The 20,309-nt window shown below is 40.9% G+C and overlaps 1 protein-coding gene across 1 annotated transcript in view; it reads left to right on the top strand.

Annotated features, from left to right (window-relative positions):
- Positions 1 to 20,309, top strand: part of IMPG2 (interphotoreceptor matrix proteoglycan 2) — a 98,599-nt gene that overhangs the window by 32,892 nt on the left and 45,398 nt on the right. The window contains exons 5-9 of the mRNA XM_054712260.1: positions 1,877 to 1,926; positions 2,774 to 2,856; positions 11,639 to 11,800; positions 15,700 to 15,758; positions 17,759 to 17,779. Of these exons, the coding sequence (XP_054568235.1) occupies positions 1,877 to 1,926; positions 2,774 to 2,856; positions 11,639 to 11,800; positions 15,700 to 15,758; positions 17,759 to 17,779 (375 nt within the window). The remainder of the gene's footprint in view (positions 1 to 1,876; positions 1,927 to 2,773; positions 2,857 to 11,638; positions 11,801 to 15,699; positions 15,759 to 17,758; positions 17,780 to 20,309) is intronic.

Genomic DNA, 20,309 nt, shown 5'->3' with positions numbered 1-20,309 from the left:
ATGAGCTGAGAGTTGTGCTTGTATGTTCCCTTTAGATGCTAGTACTTTCCAGTCTGTACTAATTGTATTTATAATCATTTATTTGCTATCTATTTTCTAGAAGACTGTAACTTTCATAGACCATGGGTGTTTTGTTAACAACTATATGACACATGCCTCCTACACTGTTTTGCCAATAGTATTTATTTATTCATTCAAAAAGATCTATTTAAGCCTGGCTAGTGTGGCTCAATGGTTGAGCACTGACCTCTGAACCAGGAGGTCATGGTTCGATTCCCGGTCAGGGTACATGCCCGGGTTGCAGGGCTCAATCCCCAGTGTGGGGCTTGCAGGAGGCAGCCAATCAATGATTCTCTCTCATCTTTGATGTTTCTATCTCTATCTCCCTCTCCTTTCCTCTTTGAAATCAATAAAAATATATTTAAAAAAAGATCTATTTAATGTCTACTAAATAGCAGGTACTATTTAGGCTGGAGATGCAGCAAGAACATGGCAGGTAAAGTCCTTGATCTCAAGGAGTTTAGATCCTTAAGGCAGTTCTTTCTGTGTGGTAATGGAAATGCTCTTTACCGTGCTGTCCAATGTGCAGCCATTAACCACATGGGACTATTGAGCATTTGAAATGTGATTAGTGTGAATGAGGAACTGAATTTTAAACTTTATTCAGTTTTAGTTAATTTAAATTGCCACATATGTCCAGTGACTACCATATTAGACAGTGCCATCTCAGAAGATTAAGGGATTGGAGACAGAAATAAAGAAACCCTATATAATAAAACGGTAATATGCAAATTGACCTAACAGCGGAATGACCCTCACCCTGCCCTGGCCGACCCCGCCCCCGAGCAGGTACCCCCACCCTGATTGGGGGTGGGGCCGGCCAGCAAACTGCCCCCCTCCCTGGCCCCTCACCCCAGCTGGCCTTGTTCCCAAGCGGGTCCCCCTGCCCCCGAGCAGGTGGGGCCGGCTGGCAAACCGCCCACGGCCTCTCACCCCAGCCAGCCCGCCCCTGCTTGCCCCCATCAGGGTGGACTGGCTGAACTCCACCAGTGCACAAATTCATGCACCGGGCCTCTAGTCTTACCGAATAATAGTCAAACATGTAAATTGACTGTACCTCCACTACGCCACCAGCCAATCAGGAGTGATATGCAAATTAACCCAACAAAGATGGCAGGTTAATTTGCATACACAGGTGCCAAGTGACGGGGGTGGGACGCAGGCATTCTGCCCCACCCCCGGTCTCTCAGGGCCTCTGGGCAACATGGGAAGGCAGGGCCGGAGCAGAAAGAGGCGGCTCCGGGGCCTGAGTGGAAAGGGGCTGGGCCGGAGTGGAAAGGTGGTGCCGGCAGCCAGGGAAAGGATAGCCCATTCTAGCACGAATCTTTGTGCATCGGGCTTCTAGTAGATAATAAATGAACAAAATAATTGCACATAGTGATAAAAACTGAGAAGAAATAAAATGGAGGAGGGATGATATAATAAGTGGGTGAGTACTTTCTAATTGAGCAGGAATCAATAAATAGAAAATAAATAAATTATGAAGACTATTTTTTAAAAACTTGCTATTCAGTACTTTGATTTGGAATCTTTGTTTGAAAATCTAATGAATTCCTGCCCTGCCCAGTGTGGCTCCTGGTTTGACATACCTGGGTTGCGGGCTCAATCCCCCAGTAGGGGCTCGATCTCCAGTGGGGGCAGTGTGAGGTGTGTGCAGACATGTGCAGGAGGCAATCAATTGATGCTTCTCTCTCTAAAAATCAATTAAAAATTAAGAAAAGGAAATCTAGCTAATTCCTTCTTGGGAATAGAAAGCACCACATAGGCCCTCACATTTCTATCATTTTATTAACCCCAAACATTTTTTCCCCCCCAGCCCTGAGTTGTCATCTCTAGTTCCTGTTGGCGATACCTCAACATTGGAAGGTATGCTTTTTGCCTTTACTTACTTTTCTTTCAAAATTATTTATGGTTTAACACAACCTTTCAAGCAAACATTTTTCAGCTCACATTTTAAAAAATACTGTGTTTCTCTCTCTCTCTCTCTCTATGTTGTTCAAGAGACTCAAGTAAAAGTAATTAAAAATTTTATTTTATGGCATTATGCTGTGGGTACTTAAAAACCTTTAGTTATTGAGTATGATACAATAACCATTGCTCATGCCAACAGGGAGGACCCTCCCAGGCCCAGCATTTGTCATTTGTCTTGTAGAGTTTCCCAGAGTAAGGAGTTTCCTGGCTGCATTCTGCCGTGTACTTTAACATGTTCCTCTGACCTCTCTGTTTCCTGTAAATTGGTAGTTGCTTTCTTTATTAATTTTTTTAAAAGCTTCACTTTATTGGAAATTTCAAACACACACGAAGATTAGGATAGCACAAGGCCCAGCTTCAACAGTGGTCAAGTCATGCTTAGTCTCCAACCTTCACCCACCTCCCTCTGTGGCAGCGTCACTTCCTTCAGTGTCTGTCCCCTTTCCTGGAGGGCTCTTCCAGGACAGGGGCTTCGTCTGAATCCCTAGCATCTTGCACAGAGCCTGACATGTACTAGGTGTTCAGTAAATGCTTGTTCAATGAATGAATGAATGAATGAATCATAATAATCTCTTGTCCTGGGAAGACTCTATGCAAATATGTCTTAAGGGTAGAATGCACAGAATTTCCAGAGTGAAAAAGCAAGTGACTTATGGTTTAGTAGTCAGTTCCTTATTTCCTGATATGGATTCTGGCTTGGTCAGGGACTGGATTCATGCACATGCTTTTCTTTTTCTGTTAGGTGCTGCCCTCAGAGTTCCATATCCAGGGGTGACCTCCTCGGCAGGTACCGCAGAGAGCCGCTTGGGGAGACCAGAGGAGAGTGTGAGTGACGCTCTGTTTTATTTAGTTTCTAACATGGAGAACACAGCAGTAGAAATGAAGGAATTGTGTATAATCATTGGAACATTAATATCCCAAACAGAACAGGGGTTAAGGGAGGTTATTATGCCATTGTCAGAGTACGCAGGACTTCCTGTGGTTCCCTTGATGAAAATGTTTTGGGTTCTAAAACCAGTGCATTAAAAAGATTCCTTGGAGAGTCAAGTAAAACAGCTTTTGGCGAGAGAGGGCTTCAAGTTGTAAATGAGATGACTTGGGTTCTGGGGAACTGTCCTTGTGGTAAGCCCACTCACCGTCTCTTGTGGGCTACAGGACATAATTTTCTTTGGGGATTTTTGCCTATATTCTTCTATCCCTAAATTGACCAGGACTTAGCCTCCTCTTCTTCAGAGTAAAAGGATATAGATTTTATGTCATTAACAAATCTAGAAGCAGCCCTGGCTGGTTTGGCTCAGTGGATAGAGTGTTAGCCTGTGGACTGAAGGTTCCCAGTTTTGATTCCGGTCAGGGGCACATGCCTAGGTTGTGGGCTTGACCCCATTGTGGGGTGTGCAGGAGGCAGCTGATCAATGATTCTCTCTCATCATTGATGTTTCTATTTCTCTCTCCCTCTCCTTTCCACTCTGAAATCAATAAAAATACACTTAAAAAAAATCTAGAAGCACTATTCTTTTCACATACATAACCTGGCCACTGTACAACATTAAGTTGATTTTTTTTTTTTTACCACATTCAGATTCTTTAAAAAGTACACACTGTCCAGGAAGGTAGAAATGTTTTATTAGAAATGTTGTTAAATATGTATTTTTAAATGTTTGGGTTTATAAATCCTTGATTATGTAATATATAGCAAAGTCTGAACATATTTAGTAGAAAGGCACAGTTTAGTTACCTTGCACTTCTCTTCTTAAACTTCAACTTTTTAACATATATAAAATCAGAATAAATCACCCACTCTGCCCCACCAGCCTCCCTATAACTGAACAAGGCTGGTAATAGATTGGGATGCCTGAGTTGATGCCCAAATCAGTACTTTTACCTTCAGTAACACTGTGTTCCAAGTTGATGGTGCTAAAAATATCACCACTTGAGAAATACTTGTGAATGAATGAATAAAAAGTGATACTGTAGTTCTAAATTTGAGTCAGAATAATTATGATTTAGGTCTGGAAAGTTTTATAGAACAAGATAAAACTTACTATAGTAGAAATGAAGGAATTGTGTATCATCAATTGGAACATTAATATCCCAAATAGAAAGGGAGATTTGAAGCCAATTTATAAAAGAAAACACTATAGAAATACCTAACAAGAATTAGTTCAAAATAAAGCCCAAGATACAATTTTGCATTTCAGTTTTTCCTAATACATTTTTCCATCTACCATTTTAGCAATCATGTACTTTTTCTATTTTCTTTGTAGTTACACTATAAGTTATAATATATGTTTTTCTATCAAAATTTAAATGTTTAAAATCTTTGTCCTTATCCTGAGCAATATGGGAAAATTAGAACACTGTACTTCAAATGACCACCCTACTGATTTATATTCTATTTTCAGTATTTTTGTTCTTTCCCCCCCTCTATTTTAGTGTCTTTTTATGCCTATAAATTAGACTATACTATGTTTTATATAGTAAAGTTTGTTTTACATTTATATACACTGATAAATGATGTTTATAATTTTTTTTCTTAAAATTATTTTTTTGCATTTTAGACATCTATTTGAGGCTAATTTTCCTTCTGAAATATATGCTCCTGATATTACTTTAGTGAGAGTCTCTCACTGGTTCAATCTCAATTTTTGATCAACTGAAAATATCTTTATTATTCCCTTATTTTAGAAAAATATTTTAAATCTGTATTAAATGCTAAATTGAGGTATTTTTTTGAGGTCAAGGTTTATTTCACTACTAGAGGCCCAGTGCATGATTGAATCATGCACGTGTAGGGTCCCCTTCACGCTTTTGCTTTCGATCATGGGGGAGCTGGGTGCCTGTCCGCTGGTGCACCAGGCCTTTCAGAAGCCTCCGGCCCAGTGGAGGCTTCTGAAAGGTCTGGTGCCTGAGCGGATAGGCACCCAGCTCCCACGCATTTGCTTTCGATCGCGGGGGAGCTGGGTGCCTGTCTGCTGGTGCACCAGGCCTTTCAGAAGCCTCTGGCCCAGCGGAGGCTTCTGAAAGGCCTGGTGCCTGAGTGGACAGGCACCCAGCTCCCCCGCTTTTGATGGTCCACGGTGGGACGTGAGCTCGCTGCCCCAGAGGCCCCTCCTGTGCCGCAGCACAGCCATGGCGCAGACGCTGAGCTCGAGCCACCACTGGCGATGCGAGCTCAGTGTCCCGCCGGCCCAATCGGCCACCCCGGCCACCCCGGCCACCCCGAGTCCCGCCCCCCCGCGCCTCCTGGCCAATCACGGGCATAGCGAAGGTATGGTCAATTTGCATATTTGTCTATTATTAGGTAGGATTTTCTAACTTTTATTGTTACAACTGGGAACTTAACTGTCAGTTCAGTTGTTATTCTGGTTGTTTTGTCTACTTTTTTTTGGAAGTCCTTTTATTGTTGTTGTTGTTTTTTTTGCTTATTTTTTTTCAAGGATATTACATTCACATGGGTCTAAGAATTACAAATATAAGAGATAATTGGTCACATATTTAACCCTGTCATCTTCCCAGTTTCCACTCTACACTACCCCTTCCCCACACCCTATCAGGCAATTGCTTTTGTTATGTTCTTGTGAATTATTCCAGACTTCATTTTTAAAAATATTGATTTCAGAGAGAAGGGAAAGGGAGAGATAGAAAACATCAATGATGAGAGAAAACCATTGATCTGCTGCCTCCTGCATGCCCCCTACTGGGATCAAGTCTGCAACCTGGGCATGTGCTCTGACCTGATATAAAACCCTGAATTCCTGGTTCCTAGGTCGACGCTCAACCACTGAGCCACCAGCCAGGCTCCAGGCTTCTTAAAGGCACATGCAAGCAAATACAATTCCTATTCTTCCCCCCAAGGGATTCTTTAACTTGAGTCATGAAGACAACAAACAGGATTATTTTAAAAAGCAAAATATGCATTATTGGAATGAACTATATGTAGTTTATGATGCAATAAACTTAAGTGTAAATATATATCAATGAACGACAAATAATAAATTTAACTGCATGGGGATTCTCTTGTTTCAGGACATTGTGATCCCTTTGAAAGGAGCTCCCCTTTTAAAAGTATTCCTTGTCTTCTCTCTCTTTCTCTCTATCTATATATATAAAAAGCCAGTTACTGTAATGGCCATAATGACCATAATGACTGGTCGCTATGACGCTCATTGTGGCCAGCGAACTGGCTAATCAGGGGGTGGGGCCACTGGCCAACCTCGAGGCCCCTTCCTGCTGCCAGCCTGCCCCTGATCAGACTCTCCCACCCCAATCAAGAGCCAGCCTAACGCCCCCTCCCTTCTCCCCAGCCAGCCCCGCCCCCATCAGCCTGCCCCACCAGCCTGCCCTCCCCTGATCACACCCTCCACCCCAATAGGGGGCAAGGCCAGCCCGACAACCTCCTACGGCCCCTCCCTCCACCCAGCCCCACCCCAGATGGGCCCCCTCACCCCATAGGGGCAGGGATGGCTGGCTAACCACCCATGGTCCCTCCCCCAGGCCGCTGGCCTCTGATCAGTACCCCCCACCCCATTCGGGGGCATGGCAGGCCCCACCCCAATCGGCCCCCAAACCCCAATCGGGGGCAGGGCCCACTGGCCAATCACTCACGGCCCCTTCCCTGAGCCGGCCCAGCCCTGATCAAGCCCTGATTGGGGCGGGCCAGCCAGCCAACCTCCTGCCATCTCCTCCTCCTGACAGGCCCAGCCCCGCCAATCCACCCCAATTGGTGCTGGGCCAGCTGGACCCCACCTGTGCACGAATTAGTGCACTGGGCCTCTAGTGTGAGAGAGAGAGAGTGTGTGTGTGTGTGTGTATATATGTGTGTGTGTGTATATATATATATATATTATATATATATATATATAAAATAAAAGTGTAATATGCTAATTAGACCAGACAGCTGAACAACCTTCTGGACAGACCCTGGGCTGTGAGGGCCGAGCCCCTTGCACGAATTTCATGCATTGGACCTCTAGTATATATATGTGTGTGTGTATATATATATGTATGTGTATATATATATATATATGTATACCTCACAAGAGATAACAGCTGAGAATTTCTCAGAATGTATGATAGACATAAAGCCTCACAATAAGGAAATACAACAAATCCAAAGAAAAATAAATAAACATAAATATACATCTATATCCATTTTTGTAAAACAGCAAAATCTCTACTACTGTATATCTCATATACTATATATATGTAAAATACTATACAGTATTTGAGATTCTTCAGTTTCACAAAAATGGTTATAAAAGAAATTCTCAGCTATTATCCCTTATGATTAGATATGTCTGACCTCATTTTATTTCTCATGTTTATTTCTCTAATAATTTTAATTTCTTCGTCTTTCTGTTTTGCTTTTAAATATGTCTTTCAGTTCATTAATTCTCCCTTTAACTTAGATTAATTTGTTTCAAACTGTCTGTAGAGCTTTTAAAATCCTTACTTTTTGTGAGATTCTTTGGTCTGATTTTGAACATGCACAGACCTTCTACTTTGTGATAAAAGGTAAAACTAAAGCCGAGGCCTCAAGGGAACAGCATATACAGCATGTACACAAACAACACTTAATCACCTCCCTGGATTCTTCTTCTTCTTTTTTAAAAAAAAATATATTTTATTGATTTTTTTACAGAGAGGAAGGGAGAGGGATAGAGAGCTAGAAACATCGATGAGAGAGAAACATTGATCAGCTGCCTCCTGCACACCCCCTACTGGGGATGTGCCCGCAACCAAGGTACATGCCCTTGACTGGAATCGAACCCAGGACCCTTCAGTCTGCAGACCGATGCTCTATCCACTGAGCCAAACTGGTCAGGGCTCCCTGGATTCTTCCAATCTTTCTTGACCCATTGGGGATTTCTTTCTTGCAAATGACCTATGCTTTCAAAACATTAAAAATATTTATTCAGCATTTTAGGCATTCTGTAGCAGTAAGGTTACTAAGCATATTTCTTTTATAAAATAATACTGGAAATAGAAGTTTCTGCCCAAATCTAGTGAGGTAAAATTTAACATGGAAAAATTCAAAATCTTGTACAAAGTTCTATTTAAGGCTAAGAGTTTGTGCTGGTGTTACTGTCAGTATGAATCAGCAGTATGATGCAGTTACGGGGGGAGAATCACCTAGTAAAAGCTATTATGATTTTGGGTTGCATAATACAGATATAGGAACTATCACAAGGGAGGTGGTCATCCTACCATATTTTAGTCGATCGGACCTCATTGGTGTGTGCCACACTCTGAGGAAGACATTACAAGCCTGAGAAGTGTCGGCAGGAGAGGCACAGGGAGCAGTCAGGAAAGGCATGATGGCTGCCTGTACTTATTTGAAGGGCTCTCTGGTGACCACAGTGTTTATAGCTGTCCCAGGCTACAGAGCTGGGATCAATGATTAAGTTACAAGGAAATAAATTTGAGTTTAATATTGAAAACTTTACAACCAGGAGAGCTTCTTTTGGAAATGCAGTGGTCTGCCTTTGAAGGTCATGACTCTTTCTCATCAGAGCCATTTAAATTGAGGATGAGCAGCTGTTGTCAGGGATAGTGTGGAGAGAGTTCAAGCATCAGAAGCCATGGTGGGATCTTCTAAAGTTTCGAAAGTCGCTGATTATGTGATCCATCAGAGATGAAAATGGCACCGTGATAGAGTCCTTGTGTTCTCTTCCTGACTCTGCCATTGGCTATGATCCCGCAGGCTAGCCAACCTTCCATTCCCATACCTGGTTTTCTTGTGTATCAAATGGAGGGACTTGGATTAGATGAGCTCAAGCAATTATTATCGTATGTCCTAGTAGTGATTTCTAGTTCTCTCATTCCTTCTGTATTTATTAATTGGAATTCTTTTGTAAGAAACTATTGTCGCCCTAAACAGCTTGGCTCAGTGGATAGAGCGTCGGCCTGTGGACTGAAGGGTCCCAGGTTCAATTCCAGTCAAGGGCATGTACCTTGGTTGCAGGCACATCCCCAGTAGGGGGTGTGTAGGAGGCAGCTGATCGATGTTTCTCTCTCATCGATGTTTCTAACTGTCTATCCCTCTCCCTTCCTCTCTGTAAAAAATCAATAAAAACATATTTTTTTTAAAAAAAGAAACTATTGTCATTTCTCTCAGATTTATTTATTAAATCACATTAGCATAAGGTGACCAGACGTCCCGCTTTTGGCGGGACAGTCCCGATTTTTAACAATTTGTCCCTTGTCCCGCGGCGTTTTAAAGAAGTCCCGATTTTTGGAAAGAATGCACGACAAGCTAGGGAACGGCGGGAGAACGGGAAGGGAATATACGGTTTTTGGCGGCCATGTGGCTATTTAGCCAGGATATGAGTTTTATATTATTTTTGTTAATTTTATAATGTTAAACTTTAATAATAACAAATAATTGTTGAGAACTGATTATCGAGAACTGCTTATCAAAGTTCGCATTGTTGATCAGTTGTTAGAATTCGACCACCATTGTTTGGACTTAATGAACAATGGCATTTTTTGGGATTGGCAACGACGAAAACATTTTGTAACTGTCTCTCAGACGATACACATCGCACTGCGTGCTAGTAAGCTAGCTAAACAAGTGATGTCATTACAAATCAGCTATTCAGATAATTTAGGTAATTTATTTATTTATTTCATAAATTTTCTTGAATTTAGCAGATAGTACTTGTATTATTTATATTTTATAGTGGCGGCAAAAAGTCTAGTGCCGGCCTTGAAAGTGACACTTACGACTTACGTTATGGCAAATTCAGAGGAAAAATAATACAAGTTAGTATTGTTATTATTTAGAAAGAAATATAGGATTAAAATAATTTTTAAAATATAGTTACTTTATAACAATCAAATTAATTTAATTTATAAACTAACAATAAAATATGTTCATGTAATTATGTACCTACTTACTGTGTTTTTAAGCAATATGTATATAATAATTTATAATATAATTTTAAATTATTGTTTTTAGATAAAAAATGAGTAAGAAAAGAGGATGCAAATTCAACGATGATCTAAGAAGTGAATTTCCTTTTAATAAAAAAACCAAAAGTGATTACAATATAGACCAAATTTTTAATCAAGAACCCCCCCCCCCCCCCCCGCCGGGCCAAAACTGGTTTGGCTCAGTGGATAGAGTGTCGGCCTGTGGACTCAAGGGTCCCAGGTTCGATTCCGGTCAAGGGCATGTACCTTGGTTGCGGGCACATCCCCAGTAGGGGGTGTGCAAGAGGCAGCTGATCGATGTTTCTCTCTCATCGATGTTTCTAACTCTCTATCCCTCTCTCTTCCTCTCTGTAAAAAATCAATAAAATATATTAAAAAAAAAAAAAAAAAAAATTTCCCCCCCTCCCCCGGTCAATGGTGTCCCGCTTTACCAATGTTAAAATCTGGTCACCTTACATTAGCATGGACTCATGAATGTTTTTTTTTTTTTAATGTTTTTATTTCAGAGATGAAGAGAGAGGGAGAGAGGTTGAAACATCAATGATGAGAGAGAATCACTGATTGGCCACTTCCTGCATGCTCCCCACTGGGGATTGAGCCTGCAATCTGGGGATTTTCACTTGACTGGAATCGAACCCAGGACCCTTCAGTTCGGGGGTCGAACGCTCTATCCACTGAGCCAAACAGGCTAGGTCTAGACTCATGAATGTTTATTTTATTATTTGGATTATAATTTAGTATTCATTTTGTCACTCTAATTATCCAAACCTTGGCCACTGGAAAACCTGGATTCTAATGATACATAGTACAAAAAGTTTGGTGATATGGTTTCAGATTCCACATAGTAATTAACAATTAAGAAATTACCACCTCTTCCTTCCTGGTGTGGCTCTGTGGTTGAGTGTCAACCTATGAACCAGGAGGTTACTGTTTGATTCCTCGTAAGGGCACATGCCCGGGTTGCGGGCTCGATCCCCAGAAGGGATGTGCAGGAGGCAGCTAATCAATGATTCTCTCTCATCACTGATGTTTCTATATCTCTCTTTTTCTCTCCCTTCCTCTCTCTGAAAAATAAAAACATATTAAAAAAAAAAAAAAAGAAACTACCACCTCTTGACCTTGGTGTAGTATCTAGAAAGAAATCCACAATTACCTGAAAAGCTGTTAATATATTCCTTCCTTCTGCAATACTTATCTGTATGGCTAGATTTTCTTCACATACTTAAACTAAAACAAAATATTGGAACTGATTAATGCAGAAACAGATTTGAGAATCCAGCTGTCATCATTAAGCCAGACATGAAAGAATTTGTAAAAATATAAACAATGTTGAGAAGCAAGCTTCTAAGCTATTTCTAGATGATAATTTTAGCACAGTAAACTCTGTTTTAACTCACAAATGGTCAAATTTGGTGGTTATCTTTGAAATATGTTCTATCTTTCCCTGAACTAATCATTGTGTGTTCAAAGGAATGTACAAATGCACAGCAATTTTAATATTAACCTATGTCTGAAAGTCCACCCAATTAGTTCCAAATTCAAACACTATATAGAAGAGCATCATTAGAAATTGCCTTTGGCCTAGTATCTGGCATATAGTAGACAATCAATACATTTTTGTTGATTGAATGAGTAGACATTGACATTTATTGTTCTTTTCCTAAAAATGCAGATTAGCAATGAAATTGAGACTGTGACAGAAGAATCCACAAAGCCAGCAGCTGAGCAGGTTGCAGAATTCAGTATCCACCTCTCTGGGGAGCCATACAGGGAAGAACTACGGGATCCCTCTAGCTTCCGCCACCAGAGCCTTGTCGAAGAGTTTATTGCAGAGGTGAGTGATTTTTGTTTGTTTTTATTCATTTTCTAAATAAGCAAAACAGTTTTCTGGGGTAAATTTCCCATATTCACAGCAATGCTTAGAGGTAGCTTTTGGATTCAAGCCCTCCATCTGCTTTGTTCGGGGGTAATGGCTTAGCAATTTCTTCAGAAAGCTCTGTGAAAAGTTCCCTGGAAGGCAGATGGGTTATTTCATTGAAACAAAGTCTTCACACATTTGCCATCTAACAAATAAATGCTATTTCCAACATTTGCTGCAAAGCCAAGGAAGAATGTGTCCTGTGAAAAATGAGCATCTTTGAGAAACTACATACAATGCATTGTCTTTCTTTGCGAAACATTATATTTAATTTCTTTAGTTTTCATACTCAGTTCTACTTTTTTAAATGGAAAGATTTTGAACAGTTCACACCGTTCAAACGTGGTAAAACATGGTGCCAAGTTCAAAGGACAAAACGGCACCCAGTGACAAGTACATGTCCCTCCTATCTCTGTTCCTTTGCAGTAGGTATTTTTAATAAAGGGTTTCTTTAAAAACCCAGGCAGCAGGTCATCTCACAATTCTCCTTTCTGGAAGAATTCTATACAGAACTTGAACTGAAGATTCTCTCAGTCAAAAATGACCCAACTTGTCCCCTGCATGCCTTTGCTCTCGTGTAGGAAGGCACCGAGGGTCCATCCTCCCTCTCTCTCCAGTTACCGGGCACCCCATTCCTTCCTGTTTATTTCTTTTCCATTCCCTCTTGATGGGGTTCTTCTTGGCCACGTTTTTCAGTTCCATTACCTCGGACTAATTTCCTTCCCTAGACACAGTGTCTAGATGAGAAATAAAAATATGCACCTCTCAGCCAAACAGCATCATTGCAGCCATCAGACATGGGGAGTGCAGGCCAGACCGTTCATTTTCCTAGCCGTGTGGCCAAGTTGGGAGGCTGCACGGTATGTGGAAGAAATGTCAGCCAGGCCAGTGGCCGCCTTGTGTCAGATCGTGTCTTGGATCAGCCGTCTGGTTCTCTCCGCCCTTGGGTTACAGAACCTTTAATAAGCCTCAGTGTTTGGGTAAACAAATATTCTGAATGGCTGCGTATTTAGGACAGTCTAATAAACACTCTGAAAACCCTCTCCCGCAGGGACTTAATGAGGTAGGGAGCTGTTGGCTGGAGGTGGTTGGAAGGTATTGAAGGGTCTGGGCCTGCCGTGAAACAGTTCCTTCCCTGGCCTGCCTCTGCATTCCTGTCCCTTTACTTGGAACAAAACATCTCCCGATGGGCCATCTTAGTGTGGGGCGGCGGGGTCTGGGTGAGGCTCTGAAAGGTCTTGTCACCATGTTTACTGCCAACTGAAGGGGGCCCTCCGACGCGCTCCTGCAGGCACAGCCACAGGGTTTGTTCCTTCGCTGTTATTTCTTAGGCAATATTGGAAGACACACGGGAAACACAAAGCCTGCTTGGGGGATTGAGGGAAAAAAACACATTATTTTTTTTTTCATGAGAAGAGTAAGAGTAAGATAAGCTTGGGACAATGCCAAATGTGACATTAGCGGGAAAGGTGAGGCGTGAAGACAGCTACAGTATCAACCCAGGGCCCTTGCACACTGCTCTGAGTCCCGTAGGCTGCAGGGCGTCTGGTTGCTCACAGAAGCCACGTGGGTGACAGCATCCATCGGTAGATGAGGCCCAGGAGGGCTAGTAACGGGTTCCTGGTCATGGCAGCCCCTGGAGTAGAAGGGGAGATCAGGTCTCCTCCTTCCTTTCAGGGCTCCTCCCTTTATGGCATACAGAGTCCCCTTATTTTAATTCAGGTAAGAACTTGTGGTGAGCTGCCCAGTTTCCCCGGGCCTGGGCCTGGTCCTAAACCGTATTCATTATGAGTCGGGGGAAAGAGGAAGAGGCGTGCAATTCAATGGGAAGAATATAGGATTTGGTGTTGGAGAGATTTGGGGCTGAATAAGTTCTGATTCAGTCACTCACCAAATGCATGACCCTGGGCAAGTGAGTTGACATCTCAGTGTTCTCATCTATACAATTGGGAAAATATGTATCTCTCGGGATTGTTGCAAGGATTAGAAGTAATATTGCAAAATCAGGCATATCGCAGTCACTCAATACATTGTATCTATTATTAACCTTGATGTTAGTCAAGTAAAATGACTTCTTACACCTGAACACCTGTACAGTAACTAACTGGATATGATGAGTTAAAATATCTGTATGTGTTTATACTCAAGAAATGGCAAAGCCCCCCCCCAAAGGTGGGTTCAGTAATAATAAAAATAGGCAATTAAATAGCATTTTGCAGTTCATAGAGTACTTTCAGCTACATTCCTTTTAATCTTACAGAAACCGATGTGGTTGGTGAGCAGGGCAGGATTAATTCTGTAAAAGAGACATGCGTGGCCACTTTGCCAGCTAGAGCAGCTGGGACTTATCCCTCAGTCTAAGAGTCCTCGTCCTGGGATCCCATCCGCACCCCATCCTCTAAGAATTATAGCACTACTTTCTTGCTTCTCAGAGAATAAAACAAGGCAAATTATTATTATCATGTATTTGGATTCTGTATCCTTGAGGCATGAGGATCTTCAGTGAACCAAGATTTGTTTGTTTGTTTGCTTATTTCTTTCAATTACAGTTGGCATTCAATATTACATTAATTTCAGCTGTATAGCATAATGGTTAGACATTTATATAACTTACAAAGTGATTATTTGATGAGTCTAGTAACCGTATATAGTTATTGCAGTATTATTGACTATATTCCCTATGCTGTCTACCCTGTGATTATTCTGTAACTATCAAGTTGAACTTGAACTCAAGTTCTAAATCCCTTCACCTTTTTCACCTAGCCACCCAACCCCCCTCCCACCTGGCAACCATCTATTTGTTCTCTGTACCTATGAGTTTGTTTATGTTTTGTTTTGAACCAAAACTTTAAAAAAATTTCACTCTCCTGATTATACAAGGACTTGGTTTTAAAATCAGATGCCTAGAGATCCACTAGCAGTTCCCAAGTTCACTGACAACTTCCTTCCCTTTTTGTGGTGTGAGCCCCATAGTGACTAACCTGGTCAGATTTCATCTTCTGAAATGTGGTGGGTTAAGTGTTAAATTTTGTTAAGCATTTGGTATTTGTGTATAACTTGATTATTTTTAGCTATTTAGTCCAGTCTAGAATTCTCTTTTTCCTGCTCCAGTCACTAAGCAGATACTGATTTACATTGGGGGGGGGAGGGGGCGGGAGGCGGATACTACAGATGCAGTAATAAAACTGGTTCCCACAAGTGTGATGCTCATAAATTGATCTTTGGTCCAGTTACCTTACTGGTCACTGCTTCGTCATCTCTGCGGCAACCAGTGCACAAGGCCTCCCTTCTGGAGGGTAAGCCCAGGCCTGTAGATTTCTTCCTAATGTTGGCTGTGTCCACAGTTCCCTTGGGTTGTGGGAACAAGAAGCAGGCACCCCCAGACACTCTTAGGAAATGAACGCCTGACTGTCACTCGGTGTGCTGTAGCCAGGCTCCCAATCCAAACACGACATTTAGAAATGCTGTTACGGCTTCTTGGGCAACTAATGTTCTTTTTCACGTTTCATCACATAGGGGAAAGAACAGTGCTTGCCAATAAGAAGTATGCTCTTTACAATTTGAGCAAAAATTAATATTAAAGCACATTAGAACCTTAAAAGACAAAATGAAAAAGAAAAACCTATCAGTGTTGTGGTAAAGACTATTTTCTAATATTGTAACTATTTTCTTAGTAACTTTCTGATCTATGTGTATCTGTGTATGCATTCAAGCTTCTAATAGTAGAGGGTGCACATTATGTTCTACCCCTAAAAGCATTATTTTCTGCATCCTTTTTCACATTCCTACCTATTTATAAGTTTTATTTTTAACAGATTGAAAATGCATTTACTGGGTTACCGGGCTATAAGGACATCCGTGTACTTGACTTCAGGTAAATAGACTTACTCTAAAAATGCACTCTTTATTTTAAGTGGAATATCCTTTTGTGTATGTTCTATACACAGCAATAATTTAAAATGATTCAAATGCTGCAATTCAGTGCTATTTCTAGCAAATTTATATTTCTATTGTTAGTATTTCAGGTGAGGAAACTGAGTTACAAAAAGGCAAAATCATGTACTCAAGGGACACACTAGATTTGTAGTGGGGCCGGGGTAAGCCATACCCCCGCTTGCTGCTGACACATTGCACTGCTTTTATTTGGCACCGAGGGGAGGCTGAAGTCAGATTAGATGTGACCCCCAGGTCCGACGAAAGCTTGTCCATGTTTCCCTGAGGTGAGTGGTGTCCTGGTGGAAGGCCACTCTGCACTCACCTGCTTTTCAAACATAATAGTTGTGAGTACGTCAGAGACCTCTTTGGAGGCATTTCTTCCCTGCGCAGACCCACTGCATGATACTTGTGACATTGACTGAGGGAGTACTTAGTATTAGGCACTTAATCTCCTGAGCCCACTTAATCTCCACCCCCCCCCTCAGAATTAATATTATTATCGATACTCATTTCACAGAGCAGCAAACAGGTTTAAAGGGATGAAGTCTTAGCCCAGAGTCAGAGAACCTGTGAATGAGCTTGTATATCTGAAGCAAAGTGTCCGTCTGAACCTCCATTCCAGATTCAGCACTTGGGAGGTCGGAGCATCTGGGGGATTGCTGTGCCCAGCAGTGGGTGCCGTGGACTCTGAGCAGGGCCACTGAGTCACCTTACAGCATCATTAACAGGGTCAACATCTTAACTGTGGCATATTCTTGTCACCACTTCTGGGTTCACCAGAAATTATAGCAATCACTCACATAGCATTTACAGTGTACCAGGCACTATATCTATACTAATTCATTTAACCCCAACAGCCATGCTGTGAGATAGTTATTATGCCCATTGTTTCTGCTATGTAAAACAGAGCCCAGGGAATTGAAATAGTTTACCTTAGGACACTCAGCTAGTTATTGGTGCAGGGCAGAGGGCAAGCATGATAAATGGACCCTCCACCTACCCTCACACCACAGCCAGTCTCTCCACTCCAACCTTAGCGCTTTTTCACAGAATACCACCTCCAGCTGTGACTGAAGCTCCCCTGAGAACCTGAGAATGTGAGGCTTGGGGACCGCCTCACTTGGCAGCACAGGGAAGGCAAACATAGCCTTGGGAGTCAACTCTCCTAGGTTCCAACCCTGCCTTTGGCACTGCTGGCTGGCTGGTTTTGGGTAAATTACCAAGCCTTAACTTCTCATTGATATAAAAAAGACAATTTACGTATTAATCCTGCTTTATTAAATAACACTTTTGAAATACTTTAAATGATTTAGCATTTTTGTCCCTCAGCTTCTTGACCTGTAAAATGGGGATACTAATGATCCTTAATAAATCTTAATGAGGATTAATTGAATTAACCTTTGCAAAATGCTTAGCATAGTTCCTGGCACATGGGAAATTCTTAATAGAATGTAATAGTGTCTGTTATATAAAATCAACAAATATTAAAGGCAATATCCTATAAGTCAGTCAGTCCTGACCTTCCCCAACCTCTTAGCACCTTCCTGTATATTGCCTGATTTGGTTTTCATTGATTTCAATACCACATAGCACATCGCATCTCCCCAAAAGTGTTCCTAGTTTTGTTAATGCAAACTACTGGAGTCCCCTGCTGACCTACTGAAAAAGTTTATTTATAAAGAGATAACCTTATATGAATTATTTTAAAAGTATTTTAATAAAGTTTCAAGAGAGTAAAGACTTTTAAAATAGAACACTTTCTCCACCTTTGCTCACTTCCTTCAATCCACAGGAATTTGTCAGCTTCTGATACTATGCAAGCATTTTCATTTAAAGAAACATTTCAGAGGAAATATATTAAGAACTTGTACTTTGATGAATGATATGACAAATACAATTTCAAAATTCTGCTTAACACTTTTTTTTCTTCTTTTCCAGGTCCCCCAAGGAAAATGGCAGGTAGGGTACTTTTTAGTACTTTCTGTACTTTCAAATGAATGAGGAGTTAGTTTAGAAAATGTAGTAGACCTAGGTTTAAGGGAGCGTAGCTCAAGTCTTTCATGATATCCAATATCAGTGTCCATCTCTGTACAGATCAGGGGTTGACAAAAATTTTCTGTTAAGGCTTAGATAGTAAATATTTTAAACTTTTTAGGCCATATGGTCTCCGTTGGCAGCTACTCATCTCTGATACTATCAGATGAAAGTAGATATAGGCAATATATTGAAAACAAATAGTGTGGCTGTGTTTTAATATATCTTAATTTATGGACACTGAAATATAATTTTCACATGTCACAAAATATTCGTCTTTTGATTTTCTTCAACCATTAAGAACCATGAAATCCGTTAATTCAGTGACAGTACGCTGGATTTAGCTTGCAGGCAGTAGTTTACAGACCTCTGTTTTAGACTGAATACTGACAAGTACTTTTAAATAGAGGGAATGCCCTGGCTGGGTTGCTCAGTGGTTAGAGTGTTGGCCCTCAGACTGAAGGGTCTTGGGTTTGATTCCTGGTTGCAGGTTCCCCAGCCCCAGGAGGGGTGCAAATGGGAGGCAACCAATTGATCTCTCTCTCTCTCTCTCTCTCTCTCTGTCTCTCTCCCTCTCTCCCTCCCTTCCACTCTCCCTAGAAATCAATAGAGAATATATCCTCAGATGAGGGTTAAAAAACAAAAAGAGGGTGGGGCGAAAGTAGGTTTATAGTTGTATGTGAAACAGAGTTTATTCTTGTATTATTATTCGTTAATTATGGTATTATTTTCATATGAACAACTGTAAACCTACTCCTGCCCCACTCAGTATGGAGATACTTAATTTAAAATAGGAATAAAAACTTGCATTAATGTAAATACTTTCAAGTATCCTATGCACTCAATAATATAATCGAGTGTCACTTTAAGTGGTAAACGAAGGGAAGAAAGCAGATTTCTGTAAGAGTTCATTTGCAAAACCAGCTGCTCTCTAGAATTTCTTAGAAGACGCACGTGTAATAATAGAAAAGCACAGTCAATACCCCTTGTGAAGGCTGCTTGTCATTTTTTTGCCTTGGGGTTCCAAATTTATTGAACATTCACTTTCTCTTGGAAGATTGACAAGTATAGTCTAGAATTCATGAAGCATATTCAGGGGCTAAATGTGGGCATGTTTAGAGCTACAGTAATACTCCTTCATCGTAATTAATACCTTATATTTGGAGAGGGCATTTTAACTTCCTCGTTTTCATTTATATCACTTTAGCAAGTATTAATAAGTGCCTACAAATTGGGTGAACCCTGTGTCTGCAAAAATTAGTGGCTGTTGGTCTCCACCCTCTAGGAACACAGTCTAATGAAAAGCACTTTCAGAGATATGTCAAAGTACTGGTTCTTTCATTTTTTCCCCCCATCTAACTGTCTTGTATCCCTGTGAAATAGTGAAAATGAGAATTCATATTCATTCTATTTTGGTGCTGAAGAAATTTTGCCTCAGGGAGGCAAATTGATTTGCCATGTGTTATGTGACTATATATCTGATATTTTGACTAAGGTAATCAGAATGTGGGTTTCTGTACTGAGTACCTAGTATATGTAAACTGCTCTGTGTGTGTTTGTTATAGGCACATTCATTGATTGTCTATACTCAACCGAAAAGCCTGATTATGGGTGATTAGAATGTAAAATAACCCAAACTCTGATGTTACCCTATGATCAAAAGAATGGTTGCTGAGTGCTAAGTTCTCTAGGGATACAGACAACAATTCAATATGAAGCCATTAGATTTTATGACAAAATTGTTAACTTAAGTGCAGTTTCCAAAATTGTCAAGTGTTAGGTAGTTAATGACATTTATTCGTAACTGTTCAGTATACTCTTTTTTTTTTTTTTTGACTTTTTTTTTTAATATTTTTATTGAGGTATTATATGTGTACATATCTTACTATTACCCCCCCCACCCCACACCCACACATGCCCTCCCCCCCCAGAGTTTTGCGTCCATTGTTTATGCTTATATGCATGCATACAAGTCCTTCGTTTGATTTCATAACTCCCCCACCTTTCCCAAACTTTCCCCCTGTACTTTGAAAGTCTGTTTGATGCTTTACTGTCTCTGTATCTATCTTTTTGTTCACCACTTTATAATGTTCTTTACTATCCCTAAATGAGTGAGATCATGTGGTATTTTTCTTTCATTGACTGGCTTATTTCACTTAGCATAATGTTCTCCAATTCCATCCAGGTTGCTGCAAATGATGAGAATTCCTTCTTTTTTATGGCAGCATAGTATTCCATTGTGTAGATGTACCACAGTTTTCCGATCCAGTCATCTGCTGATGGGCACCTAGGCTGTTTCCAAATCTTAGCTATTGTAAATTGTGCTGCTATGAACATAGTGGTGCATATATCCTTTCTGATTGGTGTTTCTAGTTTCTTCGGATATATTCCCAGGAGTGGGATTACTGGGTCAAATGGGAGTTCCATTTTCAGTTTTTTGAGGAAACTCCATACT

This window comes from Eptesicus fuscus, chromosome 3 (assembly GCF_027574615.1).
Source record: "Eptesicus fuscus isolate TK198812 chromosome 3, DD_ASM_mEF_20220401, whole genome shotgun sequence".
NCBI classification, from domain to species: Eukaryota; Metazoa; Chordata; class Mammalia; order Chiroptera; family Vespertilionidae; genus Eptesicus; species Eptesicus fuscus.
This window is presented reverse-complemented; position numbering and strand designations above follow the sequence as displayed.